The 19,085-nt window shown below is 46.8% G+C and overlaps 1 protein-coding gene across 1 annotated transcript in view; it reads left to right on the top strand.

Annotated features, from left to right (window-relative positions):
- The first annotated feature begins 3,402 nt into the window (after window positions 1-3,402).
- CD96 (CD96 molecule) overlaps window positions 3,403-19,085 on the top strand; it is a 29,355-nt gene continuing 13,672 nt past the window's right edge. The window contains exons 1-6 of the mRNA XM_075412225.1: window positions 3,403-3,466; window positions 6,376-6,801; window positions 10,420-10,529; window positions 12,210-12,432; window positions 16,602-16,657; window positions 18,929-19,019. Of these exons, the coding sequence (XP_075268340.1) occupies window positions 3,409-3,466; window positions 6,376-6,801; window positions 10,420-10,529; window positions 12,210-12,432; window positions 16,602-16,657; window positions 18,929-19,019 (964 nt within the window). The 5' untranslated portion in view covers window positions 3,403-3,408. The remainder of the gene's footprint in view (window positions 3,467-6,375; window positions 6,802-10,419; window positions 10,530-12,209; window positions 12,433-16,601; window positions 16,658-18,928; window positions 19,020-19,085) is intronic.

Here is a 19,085-nt window from a genome sequence, read left to right as displayed (position 1 = left end):
ATTTCTTTTTCTGTGGGGCTGACTGCAGCTCTGCTTCTTCCTTAGGTGCAACTTACTGTAATTGAGATAGAAGAATTGTATTGCAGTCGAGGGTTTTGTGAGCATGATGCATAATAGAGGTGACTGCCATGGAAAGAGTCATTTGTGGTGCTCAAAATGCCTCCTCCAGTGGTGAGCGGATCCGCAGAAAAGAACTGTAGGACCCCTCCCTCCCACCCCTACTGCTGCCCAAGGGGAAAAAAAATTAATGTCACATGAAGCAGCAGAGTTGTCCTTGAGCAGCAGGCAGATAGCTGCACTGCAGTGCCCTGCCAGAGCCCCATCCTGGGTGAAGATCAGGACCCATCAGTTCCTTCCAGCACTGCCACTGCCTGGGTCTCAGGGAACCATGAGGACCGGCAGGCCAACTGCTTGTCCAGCCCAGAAGAAAACATTTTGATTCACGTATCACCTGATGAAGCGTGTTTCTCACCTGGGCAGAGCTTATTTCCCAACCTTGCAGTGCTTTCTGGGTCTCTTGGGTAAGGCACGCATGGTGTGACGGAAAAACCTGTGCATCCCAACTCCTGAGAAAAACATCCCTGCAGCTGCCCCACCAAGGAAAAGCCCATTACAGATATGTCCTCCTGCCAGCTACCAATGAGGTCCACTGCCCCTGTGCATGTGTCAGTACCTCCTCACATCCCCATCATCCATAACCTGGTGTGAAACATCCCACCATGGCAGCCACCAAGCTGTCTGTGTGTATCCCTTCAGGAAAGGGGTTGCTGGGGAGGATCCTCTCACAATAATTTGCATTGCTGTTAGTGGGACCTCATGTCCTGCTCCAGGAAGAGACGGCTCCCAGCCAGCAGGCTAAGTGCCATGTCTCAGAAGTGTTTTTTGGTGTCATATGCATAGGCAGACCTTAGCTGCTCACACACATCAATGTCAGCAGCAGGGTGAATGACTGTTTCAGACTTTGGGCTTAAGATAGGAATTGGGGCAAAACACAGGTCTGAAGCGAACAAAAAGCCGTCGACCTGGGAGGTTTCTTTCTTGTCTGTCTTTCATAAGTAAGCTCAGCAACAATGCTGGGTGGCTGCATTCATCCAACACTATGTGACATGGCAGCAGTATATTTTTAGGATGCTATTTTAGTGGGAGAAGCAAATTCTAACGGCAAGACATAGCAATCTAGTAACTCAAACAAGCTGCTCAGGGATTTCTGTGGCTATTGAATATACCACATGGCACTTGGACTTTTTTGTTGAATTGTGATGTATGTTACAGATCAACAAAAAGGCTCACTTGAGATATTTTTTTCCCTGTGTTACACAAAATACATTCTCTCATGGTACAAAGCTTGCACGGACTGATCAGCAGGAGAAGCTAAAGTAACTTCACTCATGAATCAAAGCCCAAATTCTAGACTGAAGTCTGATTATCTTGGACTTTACTCTCTGCAGATAATCTCTGGGTTCTTTGTGGTGTCTGCTCTGAACTGGAAACCAGAACATATACCTTTTCAATATTTTTTACTCCCTTCTTTGACTGTCAATTAAAATGGCTTGAATATTCTGTTCATTCTCAACTTCAGGACTTCTTGATCCTTTGAAAGAGGTCTTCCTCTGTCAGGCTTCTGAGTGACAAACAGAGATTTCATCCCCAGAGACTATTCCCTTAGCAGTAACCAGGGCACCCAGTGCATTTACCATGACTGCTTTTACTGCGTTTCCTCAGGTGGAGGGAGCAGTGCAAACAAAAAAGGAACCGTACCACAGCACTTCTCCTTCAAGACGTGTCTGGAGGCCTGACTGTAGCCTGGCCAGCAGTACCAGCTGTTCCAGCTGGAGACCTTAGCCTGCTTAAATGTGCTACCAAAAGATTGCTGGTGCACAAATTAGGGAAGTCGTAGAGACGTTGTTTGCATCCAGCAGCACATAAAATAGGCAAATGACCAGTGAGTTCGTTCTTTTTTACCTTGAACTCTGTGCCTTGCATGCTGGAGTTATGGGGAGCTCCACGGTCAGCAAAAGTCCACAGTCATGAAGGAAATGGAAAACAGCTGGGAAGAAAAATTGCAGGTATTGGCTGGCAGTTTCCGTAGGCCTTGCCTCAGCAGCAGAGTGTGGGGCCATAGAAGAAAGAGGCCAAAAAAGGCAGCCCTGGGAATGCTTTGGGAGAGAAATGTCAGGACCCGGATCACCGAAGGATGGACCAACCTCCCAAGGGAAGGCACTGCTGGAGGAGAGAGGGGTCTGTTTCAGGGGCTGCGACATCCAGGCCAGTCGCTTTCTCTGTACTGGTGGGTGGGGTGCAATGGGCTCTCCCCGGGGCCAAAGGGTGGGTTGTCCTCGGGCCCGCAGGGAGGGAGCAGTTGGGGCAACCAGCCTCCCGCCCAGCTGCGCTTCCAAACACCCTCCCCACCCGGGAAGGGCTGGCAGATAACGTACACTCGTGTGTGTACGTGAGGTGTCCTGCCCTCCACTTTTGGTTTTGGGAAAAGCAGCATGATGAGCAAGAACTCCAATATGTTGTCTTTCTGAAAAGCTGCCAGCACCAGGTCCAGTTTGCATAAGACCTATCTGCAATGAGGTGCTTTCCTGGCAGGTGTATGCGCAGTGTATGGAAATGCAGCACGCTTCGAGGACAGTTCAGCAGGATTTACAGGTGGCCTGCAATAAAGACAGGTCACAGGACTGGCAGGAGCCACAAGCCAACACCGAAGCTACTGGCTGAACAGAGTGAGTCACGGGTTAACCACACCGAGCAGTGGTGTCGCTTGTGATGCTGTAGCTCTTCATCCTGCGGAAAATAATTAATGGTCTCCTTCTCAGGGAAAAAAAATGGAATAAGAAAGGTGAATTTGGAAAACTCTCAATTTACTCTGTTTTAATTTAGGGGGATTTGTTTTGTTATTTTGCTCTTTTCTTAAAAGATAGTGAGTGTAGAGAGACTGGAAATAGTAACATGAGCTATTCTGGAATAAAACGTGAAGGAAATTAAGCCGGGGGGGGGGGGAGAAGGGGGGAGAAGTCAGCTTTTTTCTGCGCTTTGTACCAGAGGTTCAATTTTAGACACCTGACAAGCTTTTAAGCGAGTTTAACCCAGTAAATTGCTTACTCTGAGCTTATCTGAAAAGACAAAGGAAAAAAAAATGAATAGTTTTGAACATGAGCTTACAGCATAGGTAGTGTTTTCAGCATAAAGGTTTCACAAGATGTACTAATTTTATCGCTCCGGCAGGAAACTGAGGCTTTCGCATTTAATGAAGCATTTCTTTGAAGTCACGCTAAAACGATGAGCCTGACGGTGCTGCACATCTGCCTGCCTGCCCAGGGCAGACCAATTCGACTTCCTTTTCTGAGAGGCTGCCAGGAGCAGGCCGAGAGCGCTACGTCTTTACCAAAACTTCACCAAGCGAAGATGGAAAAAAGCTGGCTCTTCTCCCTCTTGTGTTTGTTCTCGGTGCCCAGCGTTGCAGGTAAGCGTGTCCGGACGCCTTGCCTCTGCTTGTGAGGGAGGATGATGAGGGGCAGGGTGGTGATGTGCAGGCTGGGGATCGTGTGTCTCACTAGGGTAAGCTGTGTCTGCTCGTAATGACTTTCTATTTCCTGACAGCTTGCTAATAGCCCTGGTTATAATGTGCAGCTAGTAAGGAGTAAACAGCTTGTGCTGACTAGCAGATTAGTTTATTCAAAATACTTAACCTGCTTTCACCAGCATAATTACTGAGATGACCTCACTTGTGTTTAGAGCAATGTGCTCATCTCCAATGGACAAAAAAGAAAACTGTTTTCAAAGAGCAATTAAAAAATTTACCCCCCTCTCTCTCTCTCTCACACACACATGTAGGCTGAGAGAGGAAGAGTTGAAACACCTAAAGGCAAGGATAAATTGTACAGCTGCAACCCCTTAAATTCTTCCCTTCCTCTTCCCCACCCAGCGCTACGTGCTGCATTAAAGGCTTGAGAAACAAGCTTGCCATTTGGAGTAAAACTTTCAGAAAAGTTGAGTAAGGAGAACTGCGTACCTGTCAGAGGGAGTTTAAACCAAAAACGACCTGAGGAAAGCCAAGAAAAAGCCTGATGTTCACAGGCTTCTCCATCACCACACCCCACCACTCCCAACAGGCTGACCATGCTAAATGCAGGAGTACTTATTGCCAGCTAGGAAGTAGAATTTTGTAGGATACACATTTTTCCAACTAAGAAAGTAAGAAGTTCATGTATTTGGCATGGCAAGATGTATCTCAAAATCTGGCATAGGCTGTTCCTATTTTCTACATCACTGGGGCAAACTGGGATGTGGAAGAAAGGAAAATAATTCATTTGTGTATTCAGAGACAATCGAAGTTCTCACATGCAAAGAACTAGAAGCCTCAAGACATGTACATGTGGGAAAACAACACTATTTAGGGAAAAACAGGACTGTTGGGTTTTTTCCTTTCAGGATGAAATCCTTACTGAAGTCGCTCAAATGTGAAAGTGGACACCACCATGCCCTTTGTGGAGATCAGATATCTCAGTGTCTGGGAGTTACTCTGTTAAAGTTCAGCTGGTGCACAAGTATGGGCTAAGGAACAGTATTTGATTTGGAAAAATAAAGTTGGCATAAAATTAGACTAATTATATTGAGATGCTAACAAAAAGTTAAGAATACTTTTGCACAAAAGCATTTCAGTCAAAATAACCTAAAGTGCTAGGCTACTAAGAAACAACACAAATTCAATTAAAATGTTGTTTCTACGTATGCAGCTTTTTCATCTTAATATAACATATTCAAGTAATTTTTGGTAGGCTTCTTTACATGGTCTTTTGATCTAATACAGCATCAGTGTGAATATGAGAGATAACGTGCTAGGTGTCCCTTGCCTGCTAATCTTGTCGTGAGATCATTAATTGCTTTTTACTTAACTTTTAGTGATGCGAAAATTGCGGTGAAATCAGCAAGCATTTGCTATAATGAGCTCCTTGGACGGACAAAAATAGTTTTTGGTAATTTTTCTCACAGCACTTGTCACTCAGGCTTATTTTTATGTACCCTCTGACGTCATCACATCTCTTGGAAGTCAATTAAAAGAGGAACAGAGCATGCACAGCAATAAAAACCAGAGATTAATGTTGGCCATGGCCATTCAGTAGCTTTGTTCTCCATGCACCCAGTCTCTGCGTGTTCAAGTCACGCTTCAGTGGTTAGGCACCAAATCCCAGCCAGCTCTGCAGGGATATGGGATTCTGCCCTCGTTCTTCTCCCCTGTCAGACGGGAGCTGCGGGTGCGCCGGCTCCCTGGCTCGCTCCCGACAGAGCCAGCCGAGCGTGGGGCACGCAGGCCCCCCCACAAGTACTGTGGAGGCTGCCTGGCCCTGGCAGGGCAGCCCCTGGCTACCTCACCCTGCAGCCCTGTACCACATGGCAGAGCAGAAGCCAAAGCAAAGAAACTGGTACCCGCTTTTTTCAAGTAAAGAAGGTGAGCAGTAAGCACTTGCTGCCATGGGGAGTCGGTGGTATGGCTGGTGTGACTGCAGGGCAAGTTCCCAAAGCAAATTCACAGTGGTGTTTTGATACACAGGGAGGATAAAATCCAGTGAAAATGGGAGGCAACAAGTCTGTACCTAAGACTCCTTCATCCATGAAGTCTTCATGTCCTGGAGTCTATCAGTGCCCTGCATGCAGGGGTTTGGGGACTGCGAGCCTCTTGTTCATAGGAGACAGAAAGGGAGAGAAATCGATTTTACTACACAGCAGCAAAACCAAGTAGTACAGGCTCCTGTTGAAAGCCCCTTCATTTCACCGATCCATTACTCCTTTATATGGCACACTAAGGACTGCCAACATGCTTTATGAAATTAATTGAGAAAGAAACCATACCTACCTGGGCAGCTCGCTCTGACACCGAAACAGATGCTTGTTTAGGCCACGCAGGAGCTGTTTAATAATATGGAGGTAAAAGAACAGCTTTCTCTGTTGAAGCAGAAAAGGCAATGAAAACGGGCAGGGGGAACCGTGCAGGGCAGAATTAGCCCGCAGGGATAACTCATTTGTTCTCACAAAAATAGCTGGTGAATACTGGTCCCAGCTTCTGATTTATTTATATCACTTGAAAGATTTCCATTTTCACCGAGGCCCTCAGAGCTCCCATTTCTCTCCCGCCAGCGCGACAGGACCACCCCACACTTCCAGACAAGTGCACATTTCTGCTCCTGGTCCTCTCTCTACTGTTTGCACTGGTGGAGATCTGCTGTAAAGCTCCTCACTGGAAAGCCTGCTGTTACAGTTGTAGGGTCTTTGTGGTCATCTGTGGCTAAGGCACCAAAGTATGTCAAAGTCGGCTTAGGAGGAAGCTTTGTTTAAACGTTACGCGTAATGATACAGGTCCTGTTTGTTTTTCAGACCGGCCTGAAGCTGTCTTTACACAAACAGAAGTGCTCCACGCTTTGCCGGGTACCGATGTGACCCTGGTGTGCAGCTTCCCAAAACCACACACCACCCACATAATACAGACGCAGTGGTCCAAGACTGGTGACACCCACCTTACCAGAATAGCTGTTCATCACCCCGTTTATGGCACCCATTACTTCACATTTCCAGAGGCTTCTTACAACTTTTCGGTGTCCTTCAGCACGAGGAAGTGCTGTGACTGGGATGCTACCAAGGCTTTCTGTTCCCCCAATCCAAACGTCACGTCTGAGTGCACTCGGTGGGCTCTGCGTCTGAAAAACATTACCGTCTCACTCAGCGGGCAGTACGAGTGCAGTTTTGCTACTTACCCGTACGGGACAAAGGCTGCAAGCATTCTACTCATCGTCAAGGCAGACGGTAAGTGATTACGAAAGAGACGTTGCTTTTTCGTAGCGGGGTTGAGCGGGGAGTGGAATATTAGGATAGATGACCATTTCTTGGTTGGTGATGGTGACTTGTTTGGAGTTTGCAATGGTGTCACTGAATGTCACTGTCTACACAGCTTCCTGTTTACCAGGCACTCTTTAGCTGTTGTTATCCAGTTCCTGATTAGGAAACCGTATTTGTTTGGAGGAATGTGAAGTTAAATAGTAAGGAAAAATGTGGCGAGATGGGCAGTTTCCACACTTTCATTTTAGAGAAACACGATGCGGAGGAGACTGAGTGAGCGGCTCAGGATATGGTGGGGTCGAGGATGCGGGACCTCCAAACCACACTGTGCTGCTGCTATGGGCATGCAGCACTGGGTACACAAAAGAGAAAACACCCTTATCTGGTCAAGGCTGAGGGCTGGCATCTGCAGGGTGTTCTGGGTGTCGGCTCAGCAGAGGGATGTGTGTCCACACCCTCCAAAACGAACGGGAGCAAAGCGGGGATTGCTTAGGATGATCATAGGAATGGAGACTTGGCTGCTTCAGTCAGCCAAAAGGAAGCTGGGAAGCAGCACGACTGCTCCTGGTAAGTGAGCCTCAGGGGAGAGTGTGAACTCCAGGGAGGATACTTCAATTATCCTGGCAAAGGTACAAATGGGTTTAAATAGGATATGAATGGATTTGACTACAAATTAAACAGCAGTGGCAACCATTAATGCAGCAACTTTGGGAACAGCTGTTTAATGCCAGCAGTACGGGCAGAAGTCCAAACTGCCATGAAGGTGGAGCTGGTCAGGGAAGTTGGGCAAGCTGGAGAAGCTTGTTGTTATGCACATAGGGGACTGGACTTGATGACCCCAGGAACCTCTTCCTGACCCAGCTTTCTGTTAACAAGCCAAGAAGGATTAAATTAAATGCAACAAACCTGGCACGGCTTCAGTTCAGAGCTGCAAGGCCAGTGTGCTCTCCTTGCTCATGCCCAGGGCTGCAGGCGCAGCACAGGTTTGGGGGTCAGGAGCAGGGTGGGTGCGGGTGGCATGAGGGGTAGCAGATGGCAGCAGAGCACTGAGGCAGCAGCATCCATGGGTGCAGTGCTCCCACAGCCTCTCTGGCCTGCATCGTGAGGCCAGACCAGTGGCAAGAGGGACGCCGGTCCTGCAGCAGAAGGAGACTTGACTCCATGGTGTCAGGGACAACGCATGGCTCCTCAGCAGTGGCCTCCCTCTGCAGCAGGCTGGCAACTCTGGGCGAACAAACTCCGAGTCCTATGCAAGCCTCGTACACAGGGACGTTTAATCCAAGCTGCCATCTCGCTCCCCGATGGCCCCTGTGTGGCGGCGGCTCCAAGCATTTCAGTGCTGTTATCCCAGAGTCAGATCTCAGGGGTGACCCAGCGGTACTTTCCTGCCCTAATTAACTTGTAAAGGCAAAATTAGAGCCGGCAACTCTGCATGTCCCATAGAGGATGGGTGTGTTTAAACAGTACATGCTGATGATTATGTCAAGGATGCAGCTGCCACTTAACCTGCTGTATAGGGGTGTACTGTGGTAGGCTCCCCTGCGGGATTTTTCCTGTATTTCACAGGGCAGAGGGGCTGGATCAAGCAGAGAGCAGTGAGGTACAAACAGTGCTGGTAACCATGTGAAACCTTCCCATGTTTCTGTTCTTCATGTAATTTTACTCTATCACTTCCGTAATATAGTAATAGTGCTGATCAGGCATTGCTCCTTTTCTCTTGCTGGTTGTCCTTGGTTGATACTAGCACGTTCAATACCATTTCTACTCTCTACATGTTAAACATGGGCAGCTTTTGTTCATATCAGCATCTTTGTGGCTTTTTTCAGCAAGCGCATGGTGTAGCGAACTGCTCTACTGATAACTGCTTGCTCGAGAGAACTAAAAATTTCAGTTTGCAACACACCTCTTGCAGATTTGTGTTTTAAGGTAACCAGATCTTTTGCAATGAACGACTTCGACTCCAAAGAAGGTAAAAGCCCTTAATCCAGCCTACCAGTGGGATGGAGAAAGGTGCTAGTCATTAATGAAGTACAGCTCCCAACCACACCAAGCGAAGTGAATCCAGATGGCTTCTACTTGTAGATACCACAGAAAACCTGCAGAGCAGCAGGCCTACATAGGACTGACAAATACGGAGGATCTTAGCCAACAGGCTGTTAAGTGAGATGGGAACCAAAGACCAGAGAAAACAAGAAGCTGGCACACGTGGCTGTTTGCAGATGAAGCTCCTGGGGCAACTACTCATCCTAGTACTTCTTGTATGCTGCACAGCACTTTTGCATGGTAACTTGTCCTGGCAAAGTCTCCTGTGCAGTTTTCTTCCCTGGGAAGCTATAGATTTGCTTCCTTTGCCCTTTGTTTATCCTTTCTGCACCATCCAGCCCCTTTAGGGCTTGTGCACTCTGTCCAGCTGCGATAGCTGGTTCCCTAGCTGCTTTGCTCTGGTGGAGAGCAGGGATGAGCTGCTTCTGCTGCTGTGTCTCCTCAGCACCGCTCTGGGCGCCAGATTTCTGCACGTCCCTGTGGCACACGTTGCATGCTGGCATGGTCATTTCATGCTCAGGTGCCAGGCATAAAGGAAGTTACAGTCATCAGAAAGTCCCCACTGCCAAATAATGTAACAAGCTGGGGCTGCTAGGTGTTCTCTCTCCCCTTAAGATAAAGAAATAAACCAAATATTTATCTATTCTATCTCCACACACAAGCCAGAGCTACCAGGGGAGCAAAGCTCAAGAGTTTCACCGCGGTGTGAGCTCATGCCTGTCGGCAGGGACGAGGAAAATCAGGTCCGTGTGGCAGAGCGGTGGTGGGCAGGCTGAGAGTCGGAGACTTTGGCGCTCAGCAAGGCACTCGGAGCATCTCCAGGCCATCGTCGCTGCTCTTTCTGCTCAAAAGCACGCATGCACGCAGACCCAACATTGGGACCGGAGATGTGCTCTGTTCAGTGCATCGCTCTGCCCTTCCACAGGTGGACTGGAGCCCTGGACTGGGAATGGGTAGGGTAGGAGGAGATGCTGAAATGTTCTTTTAAATCGGTGACAAAGGAAAGAGTGACAAGTTCTCTGCTTCCGATAGTGAGCAGGTCAGAGAATAACAAAAGCAGCACTTACACTGAAAACCAGGGTTAATCTTAACCTGCCTGATATGCTGAACACCTTGCTTAGTAAAAAGAAGTGCTGTGGATATCTTCAGAGAAAAGGAAATATAGGTGCACAAAATTGATGTGAAGGTTTGTTGCCACAGAAAAGAATTATAAGAGGAAATACTGAAGCTTCAAATTACTCTCAGCTTGAAAAGGAGACAGCCTGATCCTGCAGTTAAGCAAAGGATTTTATGAATTGCCCAAAAACTCAGGTAAAGCCATGAATTAGAGTCATGAAACTGTATCTAGAATCAGATGCAGGGCTTTCACTTAACAAACGTGTCTATGGGTAATGGTTGAAAATTACAGTTCCCTTCTAATCAAAAAAGTGCCTGTTCCTTCAACAGAAGGAACAGCATTGGTTTTTAAAGCACAATGAACACTGGGTTTCTTATTTTCCTTCTTGGGCTTTTTTATTGTTGTTGTTGTTGCACTGACAAAAGAGGAGCAGCACTACCTGAAGGAAGTGCGGTTAAACCAGACTTTAGAAATTCCATGCCTGGAGGACAAGACCTCAGAAGATTTGTCCAATTATCCTTTGAAATGGCTAGTGGTAAGTACTTTTCATCTCAGGTACAAATTTCAGAAGGAACTACAGGGTATTTTTGCAGATTGAAATAGAAATGTTTGACTTTACTGTGTCCTGCAGAAGCTGCTAAACAAAACTTATCAGCCCCTGCTGGACTGTGATAATAAAGGGGAAAAGTACAAACATGGGTTTGCAACATAGACACCACAAACAATAGCTGTTAAAGAAACAAAAAGGGAAAATTCCACCTTAATTGCTTTTAATTTTTCAGGAGAACGTGTAGAGAAGGTCCGTGGAAAGCGGCAAAGAACTTAGCAAATGTAACAGAATGAAAATATCCCTTGCATTGGATTTTTCAGGGATTTTTGCTGTAGCGAAGCTTTAGTATCTCTGAAAAATACACGGTTACTCAGTAGGGTAGTGACATATCAGGCTGCTTTGAAATAGAAAAAAAATACCTCAGACTGTAATGTTTTGGTTTTTGTTGACCTCTGTGTTACAGATGCACGCCAAAGACATGCAAACCCAGTTATCTAGCTAACCGCATGAAAACTATTTTTAAGCAGTTTGCTGTGAGATACAAAGTTCGTTATATTTCTGTACTGCATCTCACTTTCTGGATAAATATTTGGATGCTTGCTTTAATGTAACCTTTTAGCACTAATTTCAGTACGTAGAGATAAGTATCAGTCAGCAGCGTCCTTGAGCTTTGCCCGTTGATTTTTATCTATTGTCACTGAGGAGCTGTAACTGTTGAAGGTTTTCTTAAAGGTGATTTTCAAATATTTTAGGCTTTTTAGTTTTTTGTCCCAGCTCATTTTCTATTTAGACCTTCCCTTTGCAGTGCATTCTTAATACTAAAATTCTTAAAATTTTTGTAGGGGACTTCCTTGTCCTTACCACTTTCTATGTTGCTAGTTCACTCCACAAAGCAGTAGAGGAAGAGGCAAAACACCCAAAGGTCAGCATAACGACATATGTGGGTCATCAAGCATCATTCAGAGTACAGGTTGCAAATACATACCAAGGCACAGCTGTCCAGAATGTGTCAGCTGCAACTATATCTGAAGGGTGGCTGGCACACAGGCATTAAAAGGAGATGACTTTAGCTTTTATTATCGAGTTCTTGCTATTTAAAATCTAAAAGAGCAAGGATTTTCTTGGAAATTCAGTCAGATTTAATACGTGCGGAATGTTCAGCATAACTTGAAGATTGCTGCAGTGAGGGTGGTGCAACACTGGAACTGGTTGCCCAGAAAGATGGTAGATACCCCATCCCTGGAAATCTTCAAGGTCAGGTTGGACGGGGCTCTGAGCAACCTGATCTAGTTGAAGATGGTCCGGCTCATTGCAGGGAGGTTGGACTTAGATGACCTTTAAAAGTCCCTTCCAATCCAAAGCATTCTATGATTCTATGTGAGAGAGCAGCTCTGTTGCCCTCTCTGTAGGTCAGAGATCAGAACTCACAAGATACAGCTATTTACTCCATGGTTTATTCATAAGACGATGACTGCTTTTGGTTTTGAAGCTCTGGGAGAGAATGTGTTTGAAAAAAAACAGATGTTGCACATGTCCACTTACTACTAGGCAATGCTAGGAGTACAAGGGAAGATTTTCATAGCAGGAACAGAACTGGTCTACAAAAATATTTGGGGGGGAGGTGTGTCTGGTCTTCACACTTTGTGTGGGTTGTTCTTTTCACAGGGGGAAAATGGCGGGAAAGAGGAACTTGTGACCAAGGAGGCCTCCTCTCCTGCAGTGTACAGGAACGGCAGCACGCTGTATGGGCAAAGAGTCCATCTGGGTTTGAATAATGCTCTGAAGATTTCCCCCACCAAAATCATGGATGATGGCAGGGTGTTTTCCTGCCATGTGATGTACCACCCGGAGAGAGTCCGGAAGAGCAGCACCACCGTGAAAGTATTTGGTGAGGGGCTTATGCCAGCTGCCCGCTTACTTGCACTTGGAAAGGTAGCACTCCTGTCTGGATCTGCAGGCTTTTGAAATACACTGGGTTTTTTTATATATAATACTTACATTGGGTTTTTTTCAGCTGCAATGAGTTAAAATGCTGGTAAATAGCCCCATAGTTCTTAGGAAGAATTTGGGGCCACTCCTTCAGCTTCTGGCATCAAAAACAGTGGATCCATTGCACATCTATCAATCAATATGTGTAAGCTTATGTTGGCACTTTGTGGGTTACAAGTAAACACCTTGGCCGCCAAGATGTCTGTGCCCCAGTTACAGAATGACCATGCTGCCTGTGGTTAGGAAACCATGGCCAAAATTTAGTAAGCCGCTAAAGTGATTTGGAACTACTGTTGTTGCAAAGTAGCATCCTCGAAGGCATGTGATGTTCAACTGCTGCCAAAGGCTCTGTTTCTGAAAATGAGGTCCTGCCTGGGGGTCTCAAACTGGTCAGGAGTGGCAGGGCCTGCGTACCACAGATGTGTGGGCTGGCTTTTCATGCTGGAAGCCTTCCCCATCTTTTGTCACTTGCTCGGTTCCCTTGCTAGTGGCTTAGGAACTACTCCACAATCGCTGAGGTACAACCAAATGAGAAAAATGCTGCCCACTGAAAACCAGGCTGCATTTTCTGCTTATAGAGCAGTGGACCCAGAAAATTTCCAAAGTTCCTAAAATGAATGAGTATTAAACAGTGGATCCCTCACCGGTCCCTTGACTGTAGCTGCTTGCTTGAGGAAACCCGCAGCTTGAGGATGGCACAGCCATGCGAGGCTGATGCTTTGAATGCAGAGAAGGATTCAACATGGAACAGCAAAAAAAAAAAGGCAGAACCCTTGTCGGGGGGCTGTTGGTCACTGAATCAAGAGAAATAAAAAGAGAAGTTAATGATCTGATATTTCCTCTTGCATTTGCATGATTCAGACATGGATCTTACTTTTAAAAATCAACATTTGTCAAATAGCTACAGTGTTACCTGAATAATAGTATGAGTACACTCACATACTTGAACTCTCCCTCCCGTCCATCCCTGCTGATGCTCTTGCCTTGGTTTGTGTATCTGTTAGTATAAGAGGTTACTTCGTTTGGCTGATGCTTTGAATTACTGTGTCACATTGTGGTTGCCTGTGCACCCACATCAGCATATTAGTACAATGGTGGAGAGAGGCAAAGAGGAAGCAACAATGGTCCTTGGTGGTGAACAGCCTGTGATGCTCCCAGTAATTGCTGGCTGGCTTTGGACCAGGGTGCTGTGCCATCAGCCTCCTTCGCAGGTGTCCTGGGAGAGCAGGGTTAGGTGGAGAGGCTCCCTGAGAGCTGATTTGAGGTGGGTGCTGAGGAAGCTCTCTCACACCTCAGGCCAATAGCGTCCAGATCTCAGTGGAAGTGCATTTTTGTGCTCTTAACCCTATCACTTCTGGTATTTTATAGGTAAAATAACTATTTTTCATGCTGTCTCACTCTTTTTTTTTTTTGTTAGTGTTCACTGAAGTCACACTGCTTACGATTGCATCATAGCAGCTTTTCTCCATTTGCCTCTCTTGTGCTGCAGCAGGAGGGGAGACCAAGAGCAGATAGTCCAGAGCCACCCCTGCACCAGCCCAGACACCCATGCACCGGCAGGGCAGCAGCTGGCAGAGAACAGGCAGAGGCAGTGGCCAGAATAATCCAGCAATCTCCAATTGACATTTGGGGACAGATAAACAGCCACGTCAGATGACACAACCTCTCTTGTTCCTGTGTCAAAGCTGACCAAGGCATGGAGAAATGAACTTTTATGTCCTAGCAGGTAGACCTAGCCTCAAATGACCAAGGCAGGATCTAAAGCATGAAAGTAAGCATATATAAAGTCAACAGCACATTCTATTGGCTCTATCTGTCATCCTGGCCACTAGGAAGGACATAGCTAGGGAACCAAGGCCAACTGAAACCTAGGAGACTTTCCCATCTCAGGTAGCCAGCATCCCTCCTGCCACCCAAACACTTGTGCAATTGAACCCCAAGGTCTGGGTGGCACGAAAGAAGGGCAGGGAAGGCAGGCACCTGGTGCAATGCAGAGCTGTAACGGGCAGAGCGAGGAGGAGGACAGGAAGGTACTGTCGCCTGGGGAGAGCTCCATGCACAGAATCCCTCTGACAAACGCTTCAGGAGAACAGCCCAGGTCAGACGGGTGGCAGTGGTGCTTCCCCACAGACGTTTGAGGTGGCCTGAATGTGACTGAGAGCTGAGCAGGAGAGGATGGGGAAGGCATGAACAAGTCTCTCAATGAAGCTAAGAGTCTTGATAGGTTGAGAAAAATAGACATTCCATCGAGACAGATTTTTTTTGACAGGTTACTTTTGGACTAAAAAGCTTTAAAAAATTTCTTTTCTAAAACAGAGCTCTTTTAGACACAAATTTCTGAGAAAATACATGGCCTTTTCACTTCTAACTGCCAAATATTGATTTCTCCTTTTTGTAAGAGTAAAAGCTCAGCAGCAGAAACTACTATACTAAATATTGAATTTCTGCTAGACCCAAAACATCTGTAAATATCCTAGCAAGACAAATGAATGTCAAACTGTTAACAGGGGCTGAGATGTTAAATGGAAAAGATCTATTAGATCATTCAAAGCTGTACTTGAGATTTGCCTGCCAGAATAGCTACCCAGCAGACATGTCTTCTGGGAAAGCAGAGAACTTCATCCAATGCAGATGTGGAAAAGCATACCTGTTCTCATAAAAAAAAACTAAAAGAAGAGCAGGCACTAGACTACGTGTTATTTAGTCCCTCAGCTAGCTTTTAGCAGAGATTAGAAGATCCCATTTACCAGACTTTTTCTTACATCTGAAAAAGTATGGTTGTGTTCTGCTAGCTCCGTTACCATCTGTACAGTGTTGGCAAGGCAGAAACAAGGACAAAATCTTAAGACATTCTTTTTCTGATAGGAAGGATCCACAAAAAGTAAAAACAACAGAAGAAAAAAAAAATAAAAGGAAATTCCACCTACAAAGTACCCCAAGTCCAGAAAACCATAAGGCCATGGTAATTAGATATAGGTCAGCCCCAGGCATAATCCATCTGTAACACTAGGCAGAAAAACCGAAGATTAAAAAAAGAAGGCAGGAAAGTCCTTGGTGGATGCGCTGTATAAAACAACATGGAAAAGTGAGCAGTAAGTGAGCAGTTCACCTCAGAGGGGAGTGTAATGAACTGCGGTGACCATAACAGAGTTAGAAAAAAAAAAAGAAAATAAAACTCTTTTAAGAGGTTTAGATTGGAAAGAGAAAGAATTATGGATAATGAAGCAATCCAGGTGCTGCACTTGTTTCCAGTCCAGTTTTAAGGCTCAGAAAGAGCCAGAAGAACAATTTACCCAAGGCTTTTGAGATTTGCTGTATATTAGCACAGTTTCAACAGTCCTTACTTAACAAGTCACTTAATAACACTGCAAACCAGTGATCCCAATGGATATTTTAGAAATGCTAACTTATAGTGGCTTACGGCACCTGGTAGATTTATCTATACTAGTCAGCCACCCCTAGAACCAAAATGCTGCGAAAACAAAAGAAAACACTTTTTCCATTTCATGTGGCTGTGGTCATCAGAGACCGGCTGCTCTGGTGCGGAGGCGAGCTCTGGGCTTGCTGGCAGGGCGGGAAGTGCCTGTGGCGTGACACGGTCACACGTCTGCCCAGGCGACAGCACGTGGCTAGCTGGTACCCAAAATCAGTCAGCGTTTTTGGGGATGGCTAAAGCCTCTGCAGGCGACTTCGACTGGCAAACGGCCAGAGGAAACAACACCCGGGGAGTGTTGTATTTCAGCAGGCCCAGGAAGGGTGGCTTTGCTGCTGGAGCCATGACTGCAGGATGGTTTGTGCTCGCTTCTCCAGCAAAGCCACCCAAGAGTGGTTTAGATAGGCAGTGAGGTACAGCATGGGTCTCGTGGTGGTAGCTGCTGGTACATGCTTGTAAACCACTTCCTCAGCCTCAAATCGGAGCTGTGCAAGCTTTTATCTTGCTAGGTGTGTGGGTGGATGTAGGATTTCATTTCCACTCTTTTTATGAAACAAGCCTGTTACGTCTCATTAGATGCTGTTATTGTGACCTTCGGTATCCACTTCACTAATACATTTCTGTTTGCTTTCCAGCCCACCCTGAGATCTCCATTAGCCTGCAGCAGGGCTCAGCTGGCACCTCGCAAAAGGTGAGCGATTTTGGAGCGAAGTGTAATGACCATGACCGTCACCGTGCCACCCCAGCAGGGTCAGGCAGGCTGAGCGGGACCAGGTGCAGGCGGGACCTCCTAACTGACCAAGCTCGCAGGGCAGCAAGCAAGTCAATGAGTTAGTGTCAGCCATTCGTAGCTTTTCTTCTGAGCGATTCCCACCCCTGCAGCAGCGAGCTGCTTCAGTGAGCACAAACTGGAGCTAGCTAAGGGCTTCTCCGTGCTGTGGGCAAAATCTCATTTTGGATTAGGCCTAGGGGAGGCTCCAGCAAAGGGATGAGAGGCTGTGAGGAGCTGGTGGTGTTGCAGGGGGCTGCGATGCTCCCTTTCCCTCTCCATCTGCCGGCTACCGCCCAGCAGCCTCAAGCTGCCCTCTCCCCTCTGCATAAAACCCCTCTCTGAAAGAAGCCCACCCGGGATGCCGCTCCGAGGGGGTAGGCAGCAGCAGCCCCTGCCCAACACAAGCCCCCCTGGGCACAGGGAGTAGGAGGCACGGTGGGAGCGGTGCTCGGGGCACAGACGTGGCCTGGCATGCCGATGGACAGGGGATGGTCTTGTCAGGCGTAATGTGTCATGCTCCGAGCACAACTCAGCTGGAGCAGTCCGGGGCCGGTGGAGGGACTGGATCTAGGTCTGAGGGCCCCTGTTTAGAGCTGAGCGCTTACACATGTGATTTGGGGCCTTTGTTTTATCACCTGCTTGGCACAGGCAAAACCTAAAGGGAAAGTCTGCTGTACCACGCTGGCCGTACTTGACATGAAACATATGTGGCCCATATGTCTGACTAGCAAGCTGCTCCGGCTACTCGCTATGACACTTTGCTTCCTGTTGCATCTGTCCAGGTTGAAGCTTTTGATCTGTGGGCATCGCAAATTAAGAAAGTTTTCCTTGGAAACAGCGCTTGTGGGCAGGCAGAACCTTGCAATAACCATCTCCACCTGTGGTTAGACAAGCCATGAGTCAGCTGGTTCTGCAAAACCAGTGTAATCTTCCTGATGGCCTGTTTCCAGGTGTGGTCTTGGACACTGCAGGCATTTGCCTGCACTGTCCTGCTGAGCAGAGCAAGGGGTGCTGCTACCATGGGACCAGGCAACAGAAACTCTTCCAAGAGCCTGTGTCTGTTCTTCACCTCCAAACAAACACCGACTCTTTTCTTTCTCTTTTCCACGCTTTCTTGCAGGGGATGTCAGATTTGTATTTCTTCACGAAAAGCATTTATAAAAATATTATGAACTAAAAGTGGCTGAAAAATAAGGGAATCATGAAGAGAAAAGAGGGGAAAGCAATTACACTATGAGTTCATAGTTTATTTACCCTGGCAAGTAAAGAGTTTCTGCTGGGTAGTTTCAGTCTTCATACTGAATGATTGACTGCTGCTTGCTGCAATGCATAAAGCTTGCTTTCAACTAAATGTGTGAACCACTTTCTTCGAAAGTGGAAGCAAGACGGCTTTGTGCTGTGTGAGTAGCACATGATTTTTTTTGTTGTTGTTGTTCTTTAAATAGACAACGCAATTTCTCTTAATGCCGTCAGCTACTAAGTGAATGTAATTGGGAACATCCAGGCAGCGTGCGGATGAGACCTCCCACCCTGCTAGTTCCCAGCCCTTTATCCAGCCTTGATTTTGAGGTCCTTCCCATCTATTGCTTGATGAGAAATTAAATTGAGCACAAATATAGATTTTTGGAGCAATTGACGTACAGCCAGGACACTGCATGTAAAGCACACAACTCCTTGTGACTTTCAAAAACCTCTTACATATCATACCCTCTACAAAGGTAGCTAATTTTGTATATTAAACATATCACCTTGCTAGGCAGTCTTTATCATGGGATTTTCCTCCTTACCTGCCTAATGAAAGAAGAATTTACATGGCCGTCAGGAGGTGTCTCATTCTCCCCCCACACACCATGCCCATTCCTGATGCCAGTGTTTCTCCATGTGGGTGTTTGCCCTCAAGGGGCGGGATGGTGGGGGGTCACCCTATGTCTCTCCAGCCATGGCACAGGACTGGAAGTGTTGGAGCTCCATAACTCCACATCTGGCCCAAGGCAATGGGAGTGTCCCTGGGCTCCCAACAGCGTCTCCAACCAGAAAAATGAGGGGGAAAGAAATGCAATAAAGAGGAAGGAAGTGCTTCCTTCCCAGGCGGGATGGCGAGTAAATAAGCTGTGTCTGTAAGAGATTTTGGAAGCTGACAGCCGAGTGAGAAAAGCCACAGGCTAATGACTGGCTTTTTCTGCCCCATAGCTTAACGTGAGCTGCGTCGTGAGGAAGGCATTTCCCAAGCCGAGACTCCTGTGGTACGTGGACAGAGCGAGCCTGACGGAGCAGCCTGGAGGTAATGCAACCTCTCAACAGGATAACGGTACAGATGTAGAAGTGGTTCCCAAGAAAAATGATGGTT

Source organism: Opisthocomus hoazin, chromosome 1, assembly GCF_030867145.1.
Source record: "Opisthocomus hoazin isolate bOpiHoa1 chromosome 1, bOpiHoa1.hap1, whole genome shotgun sequence".
Lineage (NCBI taxonomy): Eukaryota > Metazoa > Chordata > Aves > Opisthocomiformes > Opisthocomidae > Opisthocomus > Opisthocomus hoazin.
This window is presented reverse-complemented; position numbering and strand designations above follow the sequence as displayed.